This window comes from Ahaetulla prasina, chromosome 2, assembly GCF_028640845.1.
Source record: "Ahaetulla prasina isolate Xishuangbanna chromosome 2, ASM2864084v1, whole genome shotgun sequence".
NCBI classification, from domain to species: domain Eukaryota; kingdom Metazoa; phylum Chordata; class Lepidosauria; order Squamata; family Colubridae; genus Ahaetulla; species Ahaetulla prasina.
Window position 1 is genome coordinate 109347938 of NC_080540.1, and position 22154 is coordinate 109370091.

At 35.8% G+C, this 22154-nt stretch overlaps 1 protein-coding gene across 1 annotated transcript in view; it reads right to left on the minus strand.

The window, feature by feature from the left end:
- Positions 1-22154, minus strand: part of DOCK2 (dedicator of cytokinesis 2) — a 366602-nt gene that overhangs the window by 222351 nt on the left and 122097 nt on the right. Inside the window, exons 26-27 of the mRNA XM_058167876.1 lie at positions 12699-12847; positions 3838-3933 (exon numbers count right to left, since the gene is read on the minus strand). Coding sequence (XP_058023859.1) covers positions 3838-3933; positions 12699-12847 — 245 coding nt within the window. The remainder of the gene's footprint in view (positions 1-3837; positions 3934-12698; positions 12848-22154) is intronic.

A 22154-nucleotide genomic window follows, 5' to 3' on the forward strand; every position in this document is an offset into this window, starting at 1 on the left:
GTGAGCAGACTTATACCCAGAAAAGGAACTATAATTGTTTTCTTATCCAACCAGCCTCAGGTGTCAGAAAAAGTATAGCCACAAATGTTTTACTTTCATTATTTTACTAAAACTGGTAAGCAAGTGGAATATATTTATTTTCCTTAGATAATTTGCAAATGTTGGCTAACCCATGACATTTCAGAGCATAAAATAACTGGAAGCCGATTAGTCAGCAGAGTTTACCTGTCAGAATCTAAAGCACAATTACGATTGGCATAAGGCAACAAAGTAATCCAACAAGATTTTCAATGTCCTTACTTAGCAAATTCTGTGAATTCCATTAGCCATTGGCTTCATATCAAAACAACTTATTGCAGAGTCATACAACTGGAAGATTTTCATCCCTGAATTTTGCTTTTTCCAATCAACTCTAGATATTTCTAGACCTGGCCAAATTTAGGGATAGTCCAAACAGCTGACCTATCATGGCAATGTATTCAGAACATGCATTGCAAGAGCATGACGCAGAGCATTGCAAGAGCATGACGCAGCCATTCTGGGTCAACAGCAGATGATCCCAACTGGACAACAAACTTGTCTTCATTTGTTAAGCTGCTAATAGTGGCTGCCCCAATTCTGCATTTGCACCTTTTGCTATTACTAATATTGCTAATATTATTATTACTCAAACAGCAATACTATATTGTTTACATGAATAATAAATTAACATATAAATAATTCTTACATAGTCAAAAACATATTGGATGTATGGCACATACATATGGCACCAGGATGTATGGCACATACATCCTGGTGCCATATATATTATCTTCTCATCATTCTTCATGCTGAATGTCATAGGATTTTTCCCATGGGCAGCTTTTACCAGCAGGCAATGAAATTCATGTGTACTAACATTGGATGGCAAAAGTTTGGTCTAGTCTGCAAAGGGCCAGAGTATCTTTAGACAGCATTTGCATTTCTCTGATACACAGGTTAGTGGTTGTGATTTTTTTTTTGTTTTTTTTTGTTTACATTTGATATATACAACCCAATGCATCACTCTAAAAGGCAGAAATAATTCCTATGTGCAAGAAATAAAGTGGATCTAAGACAATGAGACTAGGAAAAAGGCATCAAAGTTCAAATTATAAATGTGATATAAAGAAGTGAAACCAATTTTTCTGGGTTAGGTATTTCCACCTTGGATAAATGGAAAAGGTGAAGCATTATCCAATTTGTCAGGCCATATTTAAGCAGAAGGCCTTGAATGCCACACAGATAAGATGTCATATAACTGTGCTTCTACAAATTATGAAAACAGAAGCAACTGAAAGGAGATAAAGATGACTAAAAGACACATTAACTACAATGTTACACACCTAATGAATAGTTTAAGACAGTTGCCTTTGATTTAGTGGTCTCCAGATTCATTAAATTACAACTCCCGTTATCACAAGCAATAAAAATTTGGGGCTATCCTGGCTTGAAATGATGAGTTTAGTGCAGAGGCACCAAGTTGGAAAATATCCTATTAAAAGAATATGTAAGCAAAAGTGTGCAAAGATGAGAAATAATATTTGTGGAAAGTGTATCCAATACAATGTTCATTATGTGTGACACCTTTCCTAGTATCATTGGAATGCTAAGTGGTGCTGACAACTCAAAATTGTGAATAAGAGCAAAATGCAGCCTAAGCCAAGAATATTATGACCTAGAAAATCAACCTTCCTGGACCATTTGAAGCAACCACTGGATACTTTAGATGAACATCATTTATTCCCTTATTTATAGTACCCCTTTTATTTCATGAAAGCACAGACATCTCCATTGAAAAGAAGGGGAGGTCTAAAACAGATCTCTAAAGTGCAGCTGTTGACATTATTCAAGGAGATGTAATAGCTTTGGGCAGATTTCAACAAATCACCTTCACAGTTCTCCTGCGTCATTCTCCCACTAAATATTAGCTACTTGACTCAAGCCCAACTCTGTCTCTTCAGTTAGCAGGCTTGTGCTTTGCAAAGTACAATTGAATAATCATGGCTCTTATACTTGATATTGAAATGTTCACAATACGGCATTATTGTTACTAATGAAGACTGCACTTCAGTGAACTCTCAGTAAATTCAGAAAAAAAATAATCATTTTGCTAAATTCCCTCTTGCACACCAATTATCTATATATCAAAGGTTTGAAAGAAGGTGAGATTATTTTCCACTTTAATTTGGAATACTTCCAAGACATCTCAGAGGAAATTCTTATTCTCCACAGGTAACCAAACAAGTGGCATTTTAGAAAGACTTAGCTACCATCTGGAACAAGGTCAGAGATTATGCAAAACTATACCATGGTCATAAAAGGTTTTCATTACTCTTTGACTATTCATTTCTGAAAAGTGGCTATTTCCTTGTTTCACATTTTAGATAAGTAGATGGCTAAAATGTATGACGAGTAGCATCTGCACATGTATTTTTTTTTTAAAGGAGAAATGACATAACTAAAGAGACCAATTGAATTGCCCTTCAGAGGTAGGATTAACTTCCATGAAAAAGTTTTAAACTATGTAGACATTAAGACAATTTAATAATCAAATGAAGGAAAACAAAGCTGAGGTTTGACAGTTTCTGTTCAAAGATCCTTCTTTACCAAAGCATTCACAGATTACATTAATAATACATGTTATTACATTAATAATACATGTCATGCACTGCTTGAAATCTAACATACAATGAAAAGCAGTCATTAACTCAGTTGGAATCACACTGACAGCATGATGATGCCAGAAGACAAAGGCAATAGTTTGGTAGCCATGGTCACAATAGCTGCCAAAAATAAATATAAGGGGTATGTAAACGGAATTGTATTCAGAACAAATCTGAACATAAAACAGCTCTTGTGAAAACAATATTCAAAGGTAAGTCAATATCAACTGAGATACCATTTATAGGAAAGAAATTTTAAAGTGTCTATATTTACAAACTGTCAACCTGAAAGAGCAGTCTTTAAAACTGTCAGACTGGTCATTTTCTATACTTGAATATCTCAACACTGTAGTTATCTCTAGAAATGGTTCATCGAAAACAGAAGAGGGAAAAAATGGAATATTTTTTATCCCAATGATACTTTTGTGTTTCGAAGTATCAATCTTACTGAAAATTACTCAATCTTCAAAATTTGTATCTCCTGCTTCCATAAAATGATTGGTTGTCAACCCTTGATGACACACTTATCGAAGTGGCTCTTTGTTAGCTACGCTGTGCTGTTAGGAATGATTTCTGCTTTCTGACAGCTGAAGAAACCAAAAATGAGGATCTACCAAAATGTCGTGGCCTTCTTTTGACATAGATATCTCAGCACTGATTCTTGGCCCCACACCTACTTCTTATATCACAAAACAGATGGATCCATCTAGGTATTTGAGCCAGTAGATACTTTGGAGATGGATTTGTTAAACTAATTTAAATTGCTTTCTTCATCAAAATAACATTGGCTATTCTTCATTATAACTTTCATTTTGTAAAATACAAACAGAGAGATGAACCAAACCAAATTGTAAACTACAATGGACTAAATAGGACATGAAGGAGGCTCTGTCTCATCCTAATTATATCTATCTGCAGTAATGCTAGCTTTGGAGAGAGAAAGTTTGCTTGGGGGAAGTTTCCAATGTCAAAATAAGGAGACATTTTTCAGGCCCCTCTTTCCTGCGGATGGTGGAAGCCCCACTAAAGGGCCCTGCCTTGAAAGACAAATTTCCTCTGCCTGACTGCTTTGTATCTCTCATTGGTAATGCTTCTGTGCACATCATATCCCAAGCCCTGATAGTAAAATACATTTACAAAATGAATGACTCACGATTAAGGGGTCATCTCTTCCCATTCTAATGACAGTCCTGTTAATGGTGCGCAGCAACTGGATCATTATTTCTTGTATATGCTGATAGGTTGATGCCTGTAAAAAATATTTTTTCAAGATAATAAAGAATAATTTACAAATAAAATAAATGTGTTGACTTAATCTGTATCATATGAACATAATATTTAGCAGCATGGAAGAAACTAATCATACGTTCACTGCTACTTTACATGGTAATGCAATTTGACCCTTAAGATGGTCAGAAGATTCATGCTCGCCTTGTTCAAAAGCATGGGTCAACCTAATCATGTCCTTGACATATTCAAGGAGGGATTTTTTGTTTGTTGGTTTGTTTTAGATTTTCTTCTCATAGTGAAATATTCAAAGTTGCAACTCATCCTGCCATATCATCTGCATCAGCTCCGCACAGTCCAAGTACAATGTATATAGTACCATTGAATACCCGCAGTAGTCAAACCCACAGAATTATCTCCAAGATTGTCCCAAAGGTATTTTTTTCAAGATACAACTGGACTTTCTTGCTTTCCTTTGAAGATGTTTCAATTCTCATCCAAGAAGCTTCTTCAGCTCTGAATGGATGGGGGGGGGGATGGAAGGATTTATATTCTTGAATATAGCTGATTATTTGCATTCCTTTAGAAAACTGTTGAGGCCACTTGGAGGTTTATCTGTGTCCTGAGTAATGCAGGTCACCCATTTTCAAGGTCAACCAATTTCATTACTCAGGTAATCCTGAGGACACAGACAAACCTCCAAGTGGCCTCCACAACTCTCTAAAAGAACACAAATGACCAGCTGTCTGCAAGGAATATAAATCCTTCCATTCCAGTCAGAGCTGAAGAACCCTTTTGGATGAGAAGCAAAACATCTTCAAAGAAAAACAAGAAAGTCCAGTTGCATCTTGAAAAAAGCACCTTTGAGACAACAATGACCTGGAAGACTGAGAACCTCTATAGACATTTCCAAGATTGTGCTAAAATGCCCTTTTAGTGCCCTTGCAACGATTTTGCATTCATTCATACATTCATTCATTCATTCATTCATTCATTCATTCATTCATTCATTCATCAGATTTGGAAACTGTCCATCTCAATCACTGAGCGACAAGCATATTACATGTTCAATAAGGGAATTTCTCCTTAATTTTATATAGCAATCTTTTTCACCGTTAAACAGTGATTCATTGGCTTCTTTTTACCATTCGATAGCATAGTTGAGAGAAAATTGCCAACTTTTCAATCTCTTGAAAGAATCTCAGTCTCAAAATGCTACTAGGTTGTACACTTTCTCATGCATTTTTTTTTCATCTAATGTCACTTTCAGCATCAACTGGCTACTCACCCTGTTTGTTCTACAGGATAGGTTGATTTTAAAAAAGAATTCACAACTCAGTCTTTCGTTAGGGGAAAACGAAATAAAAAATTAAAACTTTCCATTTAGGTGTTCCTAAGAAATACGTAAGGAAAATAGTAGAAACCTAATCAAGAATTACGGCTAACGAGGGAGAGTCACCTTAATGACTGTTTGAATATACTTAGGTGTATGAGTTGTTTTTCCTTTGTTTTGTTCATTCTATTTTGGTCTGACTTTTTAAGGATTCATTTTATCCTGTTGTTCCCAGTTTAAACTTTTAAGATACTGGCTTTAAAATACTTTTATTATATTGATTTTACCTTTCCTTGAAAAATTTTGTTTTGAAAGGCAGTTCATTATTCTTTGTAAATAGGCAAACCTAGGCTGGGTTTGCCTATTGCACTGAGTTATAATTTGATATGTGTAGTTTGCATGTGGTATGAACCTATCCAACATGATAAGATATAGCATGGCTAATAGCTTTACAAATCATGATTAAATAAGCTATGGCTTGCCACAATGTATGAACCCGGTGACTGACTTCCAGAAATTTCACTGCCACCTGCTAGGTACAAATTTATTTATTTATTTATTTATTTATTATTTAGATTTTTATACCGCCCTTCTCCCGAAGGACTCAGGGCAGTGTACAGCCAGATTAAAACAGTGCAATATACAAATTAAAACAACAGTTAAAATAACATATTATATAATTGGCCGAAAATTAAAACCGTCAAATTTGACCCCCAAAATAAAATACCCCAGTTAAAATTATTAAAATTCAAAAAATTTAAAAATTTAAAAAGTTAACCCAGTCCCGCTTGAATAAACAAGTACGTTTTCAATTCACGGCAAAAGGTCCGAACGTAAGATCAATGAACCTGATCATGTCGCAGTGTTTTAAAACCTCATAGAAACGGATTCTAATTTACACCTAATCTGGAACATCCTGGCAATTTGAGGAATGACTCAAGCCATCCCAGATTTGGAGCTGATAGAAATGCCATGATTGAAATATCACACCAAGGGAGATGGATATCAGTCCTCATCTAGGGTGTTATATCAAAAGCACATGTAATTTTTATCTTCAAGAACTGGCAAAAGTCCTAGTGAAAGCGCATCTCTATCTCCATGGATACTCCATCTGTATTAAAGTCACTGTAATTAAGATGAAAGGCTAGGATGTTAGAATAAAAACTGTAGAACCAAAATAATTATTAATGGCTACAATATCCGGCATCTGAATAACTCTCCTGCATTGTATTATAAGTTGGGTTCATATTTAATGCACCATCGGTTCTTTTGCATTTGTGCTTATAGATCTCTTTTATGGATTACAGTACCTTCATAATTCAGCAGGCTGTGTTATCTATATGGAACCCCTTTCATTACTTCTCTGGTTTAGAGTGGCTTTAAGTAGGTTAGGTTGGAAGCAGAGGTGATTGATGCTCCTTCTCATACTTTTGGAAGTAGGACTCTACACATTATGGAAATTGAGCAGTACCCTGCCTGATTTTTCACTGCTGATGCTGTACCCGTCCTACAGCAGTTTAAGAGGTCATTGTCTTGCTGGAAAAAGTATCCTATGTGCCGAGAATGATAGAATGTGCCAAAAAAGACATCCCCTTCCTTCTATGGAAAGGAATAGAGATGATACTCTGAATGTCTTGGAGAAAACAATACCTAAGCTTGTTTTTTTCTGGGTTTATGGCTCAGTCCACAGGACAGTTTCTTGCTTCCATAATTAAGCCATTGTTTCTGAAACTGTATGACCACAATTTTATTATCTCACCTCCTAAACTAATTACTAGGGTTATATTTATACTCATATCTAATTAAGTAATGCTTATGATTCTTCCCTCTGGCTGCACTCACTCATATACTAAACATTGGCTCGTTTTATCTGTTTATAATCTACACTGTCCAGAATCATATCTTCTGATATGCCCTAAACTATGGTGACTAGCCAAAAAGCTAAAATCATGGAAAGAGGTATTAGTATAAGCGGAGTGATTGTTTACCTTATAGGAACAATAATTTTGCAAGGGGCCCCGTTTCTTTTCTCAATTGCCACCATCTAATAAATGTTAAGCAACCCCACCAAATCTCACAAAGTAGCAGTCTATTTTATATAATTTGAGACATTTTTCTAAAAAAAAAATTAATTTGGGGGGATGTTTGGGTTTGACAAAGCATTGGCTGAAGTTTCAATCAGTGCCTTGACATCAGGGGTCTTTGTGTTGCCGACCCTTCATTAACCCAGCCTACATTAAATATGGGTTTTCCTGCATCAGAGCAACTTAAAATCTTGAACAAATGCTTTGCCTAACTTAATTAAGCATAAATACATAATACTCTTGACACTTGCACTTTCATAAGAATATTAAAACTTACAGATAATAGCCGTGCACCTACTATTATTTCCCTAAGCCTTCTCAACTTCATCTTCTTTCTTTGATCAACTGTTATAGTGCCAGATGCCACAGTAGGGCACAGCGATTTCCAAAAGCAGCATCTGGCTGTTTGGCAGATTTCCCAGTTCCTCTTGGCAGATCTGGCATTTTCAGAGGACGTGTCATGTATTGCTGCTCGGTTCTGACAGAGTTTTCCTAAGAGGTTGTCCTCCTTCCCTCCCATCCACTCCCTCTGTCTTGATAAGTCTAACAAATACCTCTAAGTCCAGGGCCTCTTGAGAGCTCTCTAATTAGATGCCACACTCTTCCCAAAAGAGCTCCTCAAAGTAGTTGCTGGCTAATTAGGTTAAAGTTTATGTTTTCTCAAAGAGGCCCAGCTTGAAGCATTTACAAGCCAGCTTTTAAAAGAACTAAACAAAATAAAAGCAAAGTTATAGATTTCAGATCCAGGACAATATCCATAGCTCAGGATTGAGACAATTTTTTTTTTTTTTTTTTTACATTTATACCCCGCCCTTCTCCGAAGACTCAGGGCGGCTTACAGTGTATAAGGCAATAGTCTCATTCTATTTGTATTTTTTTTTTTTTACAAAGTCAACTTATTGCCCCCCCAACAATCTGGGTCCTCATTTTACCTACCTTATAAAGGATGGAAGGCTGAGTCAACCTTGGGCCGGGCTCGAACCTGCAGTAATTGCAGGCTTTGTGTTCTTAATAACAGGCTGTTCTTAATAACAGGCCTTACCAGCCTGCGCCATTCACCGGCCTCATGGTCTTTGGTACTCTCTGAGCTTGTTTTCTTGCAGACATTTTATTACCTAAACTAGGTAACATCATCAGTGTTAGTCAGAGCTAGGACAAACAAGCATTATTCCATGGTTCAAAGAAAACAGAAGAGTAAGGAATGGATGAACTCCTTTGTCTGTAGAGATAATCCATGCAGAAGGAAATACATTCTCTGGGAGAATATCTAAAGGATTACTGTTTATATGTGTGTAGAGATGAAACGCAGTCTCTTTTAATCAGGATTAAAAAGGCTTTCAGAATCAGGAATGTGATTTATATAATATTCAGCATAATAATTAATAATAATTAAATATAATAGGTTGGTTTTTCTATACAGACATAGCTTCATGAAAAAGTCATGAGAGGCCCCATTTGCAATTATGATATGTGCATGTTGCTTCTTTTGACATTTTTAAAAAGGCTGCAGCCAGGTCTCCCTATCTACATCAAACCTCTTCATACCTGAAGTATATCTTGACGTTTCACATTTGGCAAATATTGAATTAACCTGTGTGAAACCAGTTACAGTTTGTCACTAGCCTTTCTGACACTGCTATGTTCAATATTTTTTTCACCTGGTTGCCACTGGTGGGAAAGTGAGACAGCAAGCCACTTTCTTTCAGCTGAAATGAAATTAATTCTAGGGCCACTTTTTTGTACAGCAAAACACCAATAACAACAAGAGGTGGCTGCTAGAAGTCAACAAAGAGATCTATCTTTTCTGACATTTAGTGGTGTACTGAAGTTCTTCAGACCAAATTTGATAGTCCAGCAATTTTTATTTAGACCTGTTCCTTACAGTGATAACTTTATCAGGGACTATCCATCCATCCATCCATCCAGTTATAGCTAAAGAGGATATCTTAGGAGCATGACCAAACAAATTGCTTCTGTTGATGGTCTATTCTTGGCTGTATTAGAGTGGAAAATAAGACACTAAGACCTCTTCCATCAGCCGGAATGAACCGAGGTAATTGTCATAGGTTCCAGTTAACCAAACTATTCCATTCTATTGCTACTTAATGTTGTGTTAAATTTATTTTTATTCTAGTAATCTCCTGCCTTTTTCATTATTTCTATTAAACCATACTTTACATCCTTCTTATAATGAAGTGATGCATTACTTACTGTACATTCTACTAACACAAGCAAATATATACTTTATTATATTGACTACAATCAGAAAGTTGTAACAGAATGAGGGAGGGAGACAGTATCAGGGAAACAAGATACATAATTGAAAGGGTAAAAAAAAGGAAAAGGAATATAAGTAAAAAAAAACATATAGATGCATCTAAGATATGTACACACCCTGGAAAAGATATAATAAGCCTGGAAATAGGAGCAATAGGTAGAAACTAATTAAGGAGAGAAGCAACTTAGAACTAAGGAGAAATTTCCTGACAGTTAGAACAATTAATCAGTGGAACAACTTGCCTCCAGAAGTTGTAAATGCTCCAACACTGGAAGTTTTTAAGAAAATGTTGGATAGCCATTTGTCTGGAGTGGTGTAAGGTTTCCTGCCTAAGCAGGGGGTTGGAGTAGAAGACCTCCAAGGTCCTTTCCCACTCTGTTATTCTAATCTATTCTAATATTAAATGCATCATTTAGTGATAGTGGCAGTGATATGTTTAATTCTAAGTCCCCAAAATAAACTTAGAATGTGATTTATGACAAAATAAGTCCTGTTTTACCACACTGCTTAAACAATAAAAGTGTGTGTGTGTGTGTGTGTGTGTGTGTGTGTGTGTCAGCTTTAACATGCCTTTTTTCACTGAAATAGAGCTTCAGTGGCCAATTAAGGGTTAGCACAAACAAGTCAGAATCTGTGTAGTAAAAATGATATAATAGATAAGAGACAAAACATCAAAGTACATACATTATGGGGTCTATACCATGCTTACTCTATAATTATCCTTAAGAACTGTACTTGAAGTGTCAAGAGGGTGTGACAGCCACCCAGTTCAAAATAAAGTTTGCTGCTATTGTAACAGATTAATTTATAACCCTAGATAATAAACCCAGCTGCAGAAATTTTATGGTGGGTGGTAGAAAGAAAAAAAAGGCCATGTAAAATCAAGCATTCTTACTATTTTTCTCAAAGGTGATCTTGCTGAATGGCCAAGGCCCAAACAAATGACTATAATCCATTCATACTTATCTGAAAAATAACTTCTGGGAATACAGTGAGATTGTCAAAGTAAACCTTTTCAGTGTAGGTTGTGAGAAAGACATTTCTCTCCTTTTTTATAAAGGCATGGTAGTAATTGTGGCAAAGCATTTAATCAAACTGTACTAACCATGCAGTTCTATTAAAACATGAGGGGAAATCATAAATTAGGTTAAACATTTGACACCATTAATTGCATTACACTTCTGAATTAATTAATCTGATTTAAAACTGGGAAAATGAAGTTTGTGCACACAGTTCTACAAGTATTCATGCATTTTCTTTTAATGCAGTGTGGTATGTTTAACCTTCCTTTCTCCTTGACCAGTATGAGAAATAAATCAGGATTCCATTACACTTCTGTTGTTTCTGGATTGGTCACATGAGAGCCCATATCACTGTTTAAAATAAATTCCACTTAAGTGAACAAGCCAGGCTCAAAAACCATAGCGTAAAATTGGCTTGCTTTGCAATTGACTAAAGTTTATTTTAAATGACAAGTTTTTGATATATAGCACCACACCAGGAACCGTGCAAAAATGGAACTGAATCTTTGTTTACTTTCTCTGTCCATGTAGTAGTAAAAGTGGTGTACATGTCAAAGACTTGTCATTTAAAATCAGAGTCCTCACTCGGGGCACTTTTTGCTTATGTGCATAATAACAGCTTTTGGTTTACTACTATGTGTGAATGCTACTTTTACTAGATTTATGAATATTGAAGAGACACATATTTCTAAGTCCATGTTACTTCAGTCAAGTAACTGTCCCATTTAGTGCCACTTCAAAAATATCAAATTTAGCAATATATTAAAAAAAGTGACACCCAGTTTGGGATTTTTTTAGTTGATAGTTTCCATTATATTTATTGTACTGTAAATGTTCTAATGATTTCCAAACTCCTTAAAGCTGCCAAGAGTCCTACAGGCTTGCAACTGACCAGATCTATAATGAATAAATAATTTGCTTTAACAGGGTCTGATTTGATTCAAAGTGATCCAAAGCATAATCACTCACCTGCTCAGCATAAAAAAAATGAAAGTGAATAAATCTTAGGGAAGATACTGAAATAATATCCAAAGAAGTGCTCTTTAAAAGATAAAGGAATAAGATACATGAATTATCTTTCAAAGAATAAAACTATTGCTATGCCAATCGAAAATTGGCCGTGGTGGCTCAGGCTGTAAGATAGCCTGTTATTAAAACACAGCTGCCTGCAATTACTGCAGGTTCTAGTCCCACCAGGCCCAAGGTTGACTCAGCCTTCCATCCTTTATAAGGTAGGTAAAATGAGGACCAAGATTGTTGGGGGGGCAATAAGTTGACTTTGTAAATATACGAATAGAATGAGACTATTGTCTTACACACTGTAAGCCACCCTGAGTCTTCGGAGAAGGGCAAGATATAAATGTAAACAAAAAATAAATAAATCTGATTTTAGTGATTTGAAATCTCTGGCCAGTGAATCAGTAATGGATGTTGCATGTGTTTCCATGCTGCAATTATCAAGAGAAAAATGTTTTTTTTAAAAAAAATAACTGGCATGTCACCATGGAGACTGCAGTCTGGAATCTGAATGAATTGCTATCTGATACATGTTACATGCATCAGATTATATCTAGCAGCATAACAAACAAAAATAATGGTTGGAGACATCCATAGGATCCAGCATTTTCATCAAACTGACAAAAACAATGCTGTATGATACATGTTCTTCCTCTTTCATACATGCATGCATAAAGATCAGATGCATGCATAAAAGGGAAGGAGTTTGCATTCATTAGACTGCAATGTTGTTTTATTGAACTCGTCTTGAACTCCTGCAGAGTCCTCTAGCACCCCAATCCCCATTTTTGAAATCATGAAAATGACTATTATTCAGATTTGCCTCCACTGCCAACTTCAACCAACAACTGACATTAAAAAAAAACAAAAACCAGAGCAGCAGTTATGTAAGCAATGCTAGAGATTATTTTTAACTTTAGCCAAAAGGATGTTGCATGTCTGCAGTATATTTCTGTTTCCCACACCATGGTTTATGTGAATCTAAATTGATTATTTGATTGTAAATAACTGCTGGAATCAGTTATATAATCCCTGACATTTATTGGTACTCACTTCATCTTGACAGCTGAGAACTTCTAGGATGCTGTTGAGTAATGCAATGCAATATTTTTTGTCTAGTGGTATCATTTGCATTTCAACATTTGGATCCAGTAATTCCTTCAGTTCTTTGGTAATTTCAGGGAGGAGGATATCTCTGCATTCTGAAGAAAAAAAACACAGTTTGGTACTTAGAAAAGAAATCAAGCCACAAATATTTTCATATTTACTGTTTTGAATGTTTACAAGGTAGCTCTCCCTGATACAATCATTTTTAATTGCAATTGGAGGACATTTACATTTTTAATTGTGAATAAAGGTATAAATACAAAAGAAACCAATCTGCTGAATTATAAGAGGAACACTACGGCTACATCTCACTAAGTACTGGCAAAGTGACTGCAGGCATTCTGTGTCTTCTTTCAAAGTCATCATTCTAAAATTTGTCATGTTCTCTCATAATTCCCTGGAGAAGATTAAAAATATGATGAACAGCTAAAAAAGGGCAATAAAAGATGCTTAGCAATGTAAACTGAGTTATATTCTGCCTTGATTCGGTTATATTCAGTTAATATTGTCCACAGGTAAAGTCCACATAGTCTCCACAACAATAAGTATTTGCCTGTTCATATTCTGAAGAAAAGGCAGCACACAAACAATCCATTCTATAACATCAAATCAGTATTTATGCTAGAGACTCATTTTTATAAAATATGGCAGTGTGCATCTAAACACATAAGGGAATGCCATCTATATTTCATTATATGCCACACATAACATTAAAAAGAAAAAAAATTCTCACTAGTCTAAATATTTCCTTTTCTGATGGAGTCAGCAATACAATACAGTAGAAGAAAATACAAAGTGGTATGAAAAGATTTGGTGAAAAAATAATGCGATAGACAAAATTCCTTGCCTACGAATAATTTATAATTTCCAAATCTTTGAACGTGAACTAGTGCACAAACAAAACATTCCCCCACTGAAAGTGTGTTATGACTGAAGTCATTTGAAACTATTTTCCCTATGTTAATGGAAAACCTCAGTGGGAACTCTTCAGTTTTCTCGTGCACAGTGATAGTCCCACAAATTATTTGCTTCTATGAAAATATATGTTCTTTTTGTTCACTGTTCAGAATTATTACGATAAATTTGTGCATCTGAATGTGTGTGTATCAGTGTGTGTGGTGGAAAAGGAATGTGTGTGTGCTGTGGGGAAATATTGTTATGACAGAAATAGAAATGTTCTCTGGGTAGCAAAAATAAGAATGACTGACTGACTACAGACTTCTGCCAAGGATGTAGGATTGGAAAAAAGTAATACATCAAAATTATGAGGAATGAAAAGGTTCTGAAAAAAAGATTGGAGAATAAAATCATTCAACAAGGTTTGGTCCATGCACCCATAAATAGTCTATTCTTGAAGGTTTGGGACTTACTGAAATTAGATGAATAGGGTCCAGGATGTTGCTGAAGGATGTTTGCAGAATTGTTGTTTTTTAATTGTATTTATTTATTCAGATTGGATGCTGCCCAACTCTATGAGGCATTGGGCAGCCGACAATCATAGAATAACAATAAAAACAACGAAGTACAAAAATTAGAGCAGAATAAAAATAACCACAAAGTAATTGATTTGTGTGCCATCAAGTCATCTATGGAGATACTCAATCATCCAGGTCATGGTTGTTCCAAACTCCTTGAAAAAGGTGTTTGTTTGTTTTTCAAAAGACAACTGGATTTTTGTTTGTTTTGCTTGAAGGCATTTCGCTTCTCATCCAAGAAGCTTCTTCTTCATTTCTGAACAGCCAGAACTAAAGAGGAAGCTTCTTGGATGAGAAGGAAAATGTCTTCAAGCAAAACAAAGAAAGTCCAGTTGTCTTTTGAAAAAGCACCTTTGGGAGTGGCAAGTCATTGTTAACAACTAGTGTCATATAAATACATATATTCTCTATGAACAAATTAACTATGTGAGGGCAATCCAAACAAGAAAGCAGACACAAACAGGGGAGTTCCACCCACTCTATTCCAAGGCATCAATAAATAGCCATGGTTGTCAAGGTCTTTGGGAACATTTTCAGGATAATATATGAAAGACCTGGTTGCCCTGGCAACCTCTGATACAGATTGAATGGTAGATCTTTGAAGATTTAATAATGCAGTCTATTATTCATAAATCCTAGGCACAGACATAAATGAAGTACTGTACATTTAGCAAAACAAGTTTACCCCAAACTCTTATTTTTGGCCATTTTAATTTTAAATACGCATTATTGCGACAACTCAAAACTGTATAAATAGTTCTGGGGATGAAAATATATGCAGTATGCATGTGTGCATTATATGTATATGTGTGTCTGCGTCTGAATGTAAACATACACGTACACACATGTATAAGGTGCATTTATTCCATGACCAAAAATTAGAAATTTCTTGGTAGCCATCCAAGTTCTCAGTTGTTCTAATGCTTGCAACTCTTAAAAGAAAGTAAGAGGAGATGAATTGGGTACAATTATGCAGGCAGAGCACTAAATGCTTATATCATTATGGAGCTGAAAAAGTTATTGAGTGAAAAGGAGAGCTGAAACAGCAGGTGTAAATTAACTGAGACAGGACAATTAAAATGCCTACATTCAAAAGTGATGGGAACGTGCTTCGGCAGTAGGAGAAGTCAGGAGTGGATAATTAAGACAGTCTTGCCCTCCTATTGTCCCCCAGATGTGTTAAAACTGTGAGCAGACCTGTCATATTTGAAACGCTGAGAGTTTTGTAGGAGACAAGTACTGTATAGATGGAGATCTGTGTGAATGATGCCATGTAAATATGGTCAGTCAGACTCCATTTATGCACGACTCATGCAGTCAGTTTCCATTTGACTGGGAAGAGTATTCTCTCTTATTCTGTTTCTGAATGGAAAACGAACTCTCACTTAGGACCTGCTTTTTTTCCTCATCCTATGGTAATCTATACCCAGTTAGTTTCAAAATATGTGTCATAGATTTTAAACATCTCTTATGTGGGGAAACAACATTTTGTGCATATAAAACAGAAATGGACAACCCGTTCATGTTGCTGTTTACTATACCTAATTATAAATTTAAGTACTCCGTATAAGAGAAAATTGGAATATATACTAATTGCTATGAAATAGGGAAAAAAAATATGCTAACCATGCAAGATGGGCTGCCTGCTATTTATGAATTATTGCAAACTATTTCATGCAGATTTCCATTCATCATGGACATGAATTAACTAATAACCAACTTAGCATGGTAATCTTTGATATTACGATAACATAATCACTATCTTTCTAGCCTTTAATTTAGCTATATTGGCTTTTTATTAGCGCTAATAGAAATTTATATAGCTGTTTATTCCTATTCCATTTCAGATGTCTTTAAATAAAGTAGACAATCAATTCTTAATTCCCATCATCTAAAAAGTAAAATGTTATATCTCAATTAGTTTTACCTGTACTGATGGACTATATTGATTATGCAAGATAGCTGTTTCTTAAATAGCTTGTGTAGAATTTTTTAACCTGCAGGACATGTTACAATGCCTCAGAATTACCACAGCATATGACTAGCCAGAACAAACCATAAGGAGCTTGGCTGGAATATGAAGGAACTGTTTAAATGTATATACAGAAATATACTTTAGAGACAGGTTCGTAAGTGGCTTAAGACTGTATCAAGCTCCTGATCAACCTTGTTTCTGCCTCAGTGATCTTCTAAAACAAGCTGATCTTAGTTAACAGGAAATTTGGTGTGAAAATTAGAGGAAGCAACTTTGATCTAAAAATATGTACCTTTAAATTCATTTAAAACATAATAGTATCTTGCTTACTATCTTAGAGTCTCCTTTTACCATGATGCCAAACCGATATAAAGTAAAGATGATTTCAATTGAAGTTCAACTCAACACAGATCTATCCATTTAAAGAATTTTTGGCAACTGAACTGAGTTCTTCTGAGATGATTTTAGTTTGTACTGGCTTGCATTTGCTCTATAGAAAGAGATTGAGGCCGAGGCTGAGATGTAATACAATTGGTGTCTATGCTGCATAGTTAGTTTTCTTGTCCTAGTAGAACCTTCCCAGTCTTCTCACTTTTTAAATTTAACAGTTGGGTAATACAAAACAAAATCTTTCTGTTTTGACCTTAAGAAAACAGAACAGCAGGACTTTGGTTGCAATTTGAATAGAGAAATGTTTTCAAGGCTAAAACAAATTATATAACTCAAGAGACTTCTTGACTAAGTAATTTTGAATAAGAAAACTGCATCGAAGATTATTGCAGTATATACACTTCATGTTGCAATATGCTTACAATTAACAGGATGTCTTTTTAAAAAATATGCATACAGTGACCCAGTACCCATTGTTAATTGATTCCAAGAGAAGCAATGGATACAAAACATGATGAGTATCAAACAAATTTGTCCCATAAGGAATAATGTGATCAGTCACAAGGCAGCTGACAAGTTCTAGCTTGTGAGTTGAGTACCAGAGAAACAATGAGTCCCTGAATAAAATGTTTGCATCAAAATGCATTGAGTACCAAATTTGATGAGTTTCATAGCAGTTGACTACCAAAGTACTACTGTATTTATGCAATTCCAAAATTACGAATTTTTACTGTAGGAATGCTTTAGACTTGTCTACAGTAAGATATGCCATTTTCTTAAAGGATGCCAATTATTCTATTTTGGACACATCTGGGCAGACCTTGAAAAAAAGTCAAATTTGATTTGTGCTTGGATAGGAGAGCACCAGGCATAGGGAAATCAGAAAAAAAAAAGCCTCCTGAAAAAAGCAATAGCAAACCACTCCTTTACTGTGTCTTAAGAACTGTGTAACGTACTTATAGCCTCATTAGAAGTCTCAAGAAGTAAACTTTATTCAAAAGAAATGTTGCTTTTCAGCAGATACAAACCGCATAAGTGATGGTGGGTTTGTTTGTCGTTTCCCCTTGAAAAAATTTTTTAAATTATTTTAGCTGACTTTAGATTTAGGAGTAACTCACTTCTACATAACAATTTATTTATTTATTTTTATTTATTTATTTTGTCACAACAATATATATAAGCATCACACAAATACTATAAAGATTATATAGTATATAAACATATATATGAGGAAATATTAGGAGGTATAAGCATATATATATATATATATACATATATATAAGAAGAAGAAAAAAGAAAACAATAGGACAGGAACGGTAGGCACATTTGTGCTCTTATGCACGCCCCTTATGGTCCTCTTAGGAATGGGGTGAGGTCAATAGTAGAAAGTTTTTGGTTAAAGCTTTTGGGATTATGGGAAGAGACCACAGAGTCAGGTAAAGTGTTCCAAGCACTGATGATTCTGTTACAGAAGTCATATTTTCTGCAATCTAGATTAAAGCGGTTGACATTAAGTTTAAATCTATTGGTTGCTCTTGTATTATTGCAATTAAAGCTGAAGTAGTCTTTAACAGGAAGGACATTACAATAGATGATTCTATGAGTTAAACTTAGGTCTTGTCGAAGGCGACAGAGTTCTAAGTTTTCTAAGCCTAGGATTTCAAGTCTGGTGGCGTAAGGTATTTTGTTGTTTTCAGAGGAGTGAAGAACTCTTCTTGTAAAATATTTCTGAGACACATTCAATTGTATTGATGTCAAAAATGTGGTGAGGGTTCCAGACAGGTGAGCTGTATTCTAAAATTGGCCTAGCAAATGTTTTATAAGCTCTGGTTAGTAGTATAGTGTTTTTGGAAAAGAAGCTACACAATTGGGAAAAGGAGTTGAAGGGGAAGAGGAGAATCGTGGGAAAGAGAATTCACTGCATTGTTTCCATTTACTTCTGAAGAATGTAAAAATTATATGTCTCCTACCAACCTTACTTTAGAATACCTACTTTAGAAAAACTAACATGTCACAATACCTTGTGACTCACTACATTATTTCTTATGGGGGAAAAATTGTTTGATGACAAAAAGTCATCCCGGAAGACCTCCCTATATCTGGAGAGATGAATTTGCAGGAGTTCTTTCTACTGTAACTTTCAGAGGTATGTACCATAATTTAATAATTCATCATACATTTTGCAAAATGTTTTGGATTATACTCTAGGCCAGGGGTGTCAAACTCAAGGCCCACGTGATGGTTCTGGCTCATGGGGTGCTTAGATCTGGCTCATGGGGCCACCCTGGAAACAATGAAGGACCAGCCCACAATGCTCCCTGCCATCAAAATGGAGCTTGTGAGGGCCGTGTACAGCCCCCCACTCCCAAGCTCCATTTTGGTTGTGATGGCCTCCTGCAACCCTCTGCCAGCAAAAACAGAGCTTGGAACGGCTGTGTGCAGCCCTCCTGAACTCCATTTTCACTGGAAGAGCTCTCAAACCACCAAGGTATTCCCAACGTTAGTGATGTTGAGCCTGCCCTGCCACCCTGGCCACGCCCACCTGCCACCCCCCCCAAGGTCAAACACAACCCTGATTCAGCCTTCAATGAAATTGAGTTTGACACCCCTGCTCTAGGCCATATAGAGTCTCATCACTTCATGCAAAACCATTTGTAGCATCTCTCTAGTTCATCAGATGTTTTTGTACCATGGAGTCCCTTGTCAATATGCTTGAGTTCAAGATAATTTCCCAAGTACACTTTGTCACTGTGACAGTTCTTTTGCAATTTTCAAAGTGTTCTTATTTTATTTTATTTTATTTCAATAACCCTATCGTGCATTTGTTTATATATATTTTTGCCAGGTGTTTTACACATGGCATGTCAAGGTTTTGGAATAATGTCAAGGTTCCAGAAAAACCTCCTCTGCATAAAAAAACCTCAGAAGCCATTGTCTTTCAGAGTTCTTTACTAGCATAAGAAAACTGGCACACGATGAGTGAAATTCCAAAACTGAACTTCCGGATTCTTTTCCCAGTTATACAAACCCCAAGAGTCCCACCCCCTAACCCCTTTGCTGGTCACATGGTCCAACGTTCTTCCACTTTATTCGAAACCTCTTGTTGCCACTCCTTCTGCAGATGTGAACACAATCCGACCTTGACCACTTGAAGAATGTTACCATACCCCTCAACCTCCCTTCTTCCCCTCAGAGGAAAAATGTGGCAGCGCCTGGAAACCTAAGGCCTAGTATGGTTTCCAGGCCTGACATGGCAAACTAAACAAGATTCTAACCCTGCAATCCTATTCAGGCCTACTCAAAAGTGATAAGCTCTAACAAATTTAATGGGACTTAATTCCAAGTACTGAGGTGTTGAGGTTTCGGCTTCTCTTAATGTACCAGTGAGTTCATACAGATTCATATATCCATGAATTTATCCAATTAATCCCATTTTCTGGATTTGCATGCTAAACTATTACACCAAACATGTGCATTGGGTTTGCACAATTTGACTGGTGATGACATCAGTGGTTGACTGGTTTGTGCTCTGGTATCTCATGTGAACTCACTCATGGAATTAGCCACTGACCTGAATTAACAGCTTCACATTGTTTTGCTAAAACTAACAGTACTTTTTTTAAAGAGTTCGGCAGCTATAGTTTTTTAAAATGCCGAAACTGTGCCCATCATAAATTATTTGGCACGTAAGAAAGGTTCAGTTGACAGTTATCAAGTAATTGGGCAGTTACTTAAAGGGGGAAAAAATGTCTCCCCAGCAAGATTTGCTGTTTAATTTGTGTCCTTTAATGAAGATATCTCACACAAAAAGATCCCAGACAGATTTCAAATTTTATGTTACCATTCCTAAATGTAACTCACCCCAGTTCTAATTTAAAACCTCCAATATCTTTTTAAAAATATTGATATTAACCTTCAATTTTACCACCCATGTATTTGATTTGCTTTTAAGATATGAAGACCAAAAGCAACAGAGGGAAGGGGGTAAAATTATCAGATCGCATCATATTTATATTCATTAATTCAAAAGTCACTTTTATGTAACATTTAAATTATTACAAAAGAAATCTTATTTTGACTGATTTAAATCTTCTAGATGAAAACATAACATTGAGATGTGAAAAGAATTTCTTGATTTCTTTTCATCATATTTTATAAAACACTCTGAGACAATCACATAGACTTCTTCCCAGACACAATTAATGGCTTCCTTAATATCAAAAATGAGAGGTAGCTGTTTTGCAAACCTTTTCATGAATAGTTGAAAACATTTTGAATAACCTTTCCATCTTGTTATTAAGTTATGGATTTCCTTTAATGGTTTTTGACATAACTTACTTTTAAAGTAACTAATGGGATGAGATATCCCCAGTGAAATCCCAGAGGAAATGTACAGTAGGTGCCAGTTAGTTTAACATTTGATCTAAGTAATGTTGTAGAAATTTTCAGTGTACCTAAAATTTGCTAACTAATTAGAAGAACTTGTATAACATTTATCTGCCTGGCTTCTCTCATGCTGCATGCATATACACCTTTTACAAAGAAACCAGGATCATGTGCTACACTAAGACAAGGCACCACTTGCTGTTATTCCTCACTGATAACAGTCCAAAAGAAGTTATAGAATCTTTCAAAGGGCATTTTGGAGACTAAAACGGGTTGCCTCTCTTGGCTGTATGGAATCAGTGAGAAAGATCACTGTTTGTAACTATGACGGGAGCCCATCCCTCTAAAGGAGATCATTTTTTCTCAACTCTAAAATGCATATTGTCCAAACAAATGGCATGGTTCCAGATTCTCCTCTAGGCTAACTACTTTCCACCCATGAAAGCCATTTGAGATAGGGTTCACATCAAAATGCTTCTTCCTTATACTGTAACTGGTAAATATCACATTGCAGTGGCTTTTCCTATCTATCTATCTATCTATCTATCTATCTATCTATCTATCTATCTATCTATCTATCTATCTGTTAAACTACTGAAGTTCACAGATGACACAACAGTGATTGGTCTCATTCGAGACAATGACGAATCCGCATATAGGCGTGAGGTCGAACGACTAGCCTTGTGGTGCGACCGTAACAATCTGGAACTGAACACACTCAAAACCGTAGAAATGGTGGTAGACTTTAGGAGAAACCCTTCCATACTTCCACCTCTTACAATACCACATCTCTGACATCAATACAATTGAACGTGTCCAGAAATATTTTACAAGAAGAGTTCTCCATTCCTCTGAAAACAATAAAATACCCTATCCCACCAGGCTTGAAATCCTAGGCTTAGAAAACTTGGAACTCCGTCGCCTTCGACAAGACCTAAGCTTAACTCACAGAATCATCTATTGTAATGTCCCTCCTGTTAAAGACTACTTCAGCTTTAATTGCAATAATACTAGAGCAACTAATAGATTTAAACTTAATGTAAACCGCTTTAATCTAGATTGCAGAAAATATGACTTCTGTAACAGAATCATCAGTGCTTGGAATACTTTACCTGATTCTGTGGTCTCGTCCCATAATCCTAAAAATTTTATCCAAAAACTTTCTACTATTGACCT